Consider the following 695-nt stretch of genomic DNA (forward strand, 5'->3'; position numbering starts at 1 on the left):
CATCTCCTTTTCTTGGCTTTCACCGTCATGATTTCTGCAGGAATCTGGCAAAACAGACTCTTTGTACAATTCAATGAATTTATATTGTACAATCAACAACCTATTTGGTGCTGGTACCGACACTACGGCTACAACGCTACGCTGGGGTCTTCTGCTCATGGCCAAATACCCTGAAATACAAGGTATGGCTGCATCTAAATGCAGGAGTATTGCATTATTTTATAACAATTTGAATAATGCAAGTCTGCAAATCTAATTATATCCCATGCAAAGTGTCAACCACAGTCAAGTATTCAGTAATGATGTTATAAACTCTCATACTGTGGTCTTTCTTGTTCATTTAACGTAGCCAGGGTTCAAGATGAGATTGACCGAGTGATCGGTGGACGTCAGCCAGTGGCGGAAGACAGGAAGAACTTATCATATACAGACGCTGTGATCCATGAAACCCAGAGATTTGCAAACGTAGTACCCCTTGGTTCCCCTCATCAGACCACCTGTGATGTTCACCTGAATGGATACCTCATCAAGAAGGTCTGGCTCCAGTAAGAACATGCAGTGTTCTTGATTATGTGTTTGCACCATTTATCATTGATCTTTTGTGTTGTTTTGTGCAGGGTACCAGTGTGTGGGCGCTACTGGCATCTGTACTGAGGGATGAAAATGAGTGGGAAACTCCTGACAGCTTCAACCCA

At 42.7% G+C, this 695-nt stretch overlaps 1 protein-coding gene across 1 annotated transcript; it reads left to right on the plus strand.

Moving 5' to 3' along the window:
• Positions 1-11: 11 nt before the first annotated feature.
• Positions 12-692, plus strand: LOC107735242 (cytochrome P450 2K4-like; the record flags this gene model as incomplete). The annotated part of the gene is made up of 3 exons (XM_016546992.1): positions 12-182; positions 350-534; positions 618-692. Coding segments are annotated over exons 1-3 (369 nt in total), but the record flags the coding sequence as incomplete, so codon positions are not given.
• Between the last annotated feature and the right edge of the window lie 3 nt (positions 693-695).

The sequence above is a fragment of the Sinocyclocheilus rhinocerous genome, unplaced genomic scaffold (genome assembly GCF_001515625.1).
Source record: "Sinocyclocheilus rhinocerous isolate Xijiao unplaced genomic scaffold, SAMN03320098_v1.1 C35905449, whole genome shotgun sequence".
Taxonomy (NCBI): Eukaryota; Metazoa; Chordata; class Actinopteri; order Cypriniformes; family Cyprinidae; genus Sinocyclocheilus; species Sinocyclocheilus rhinocerous.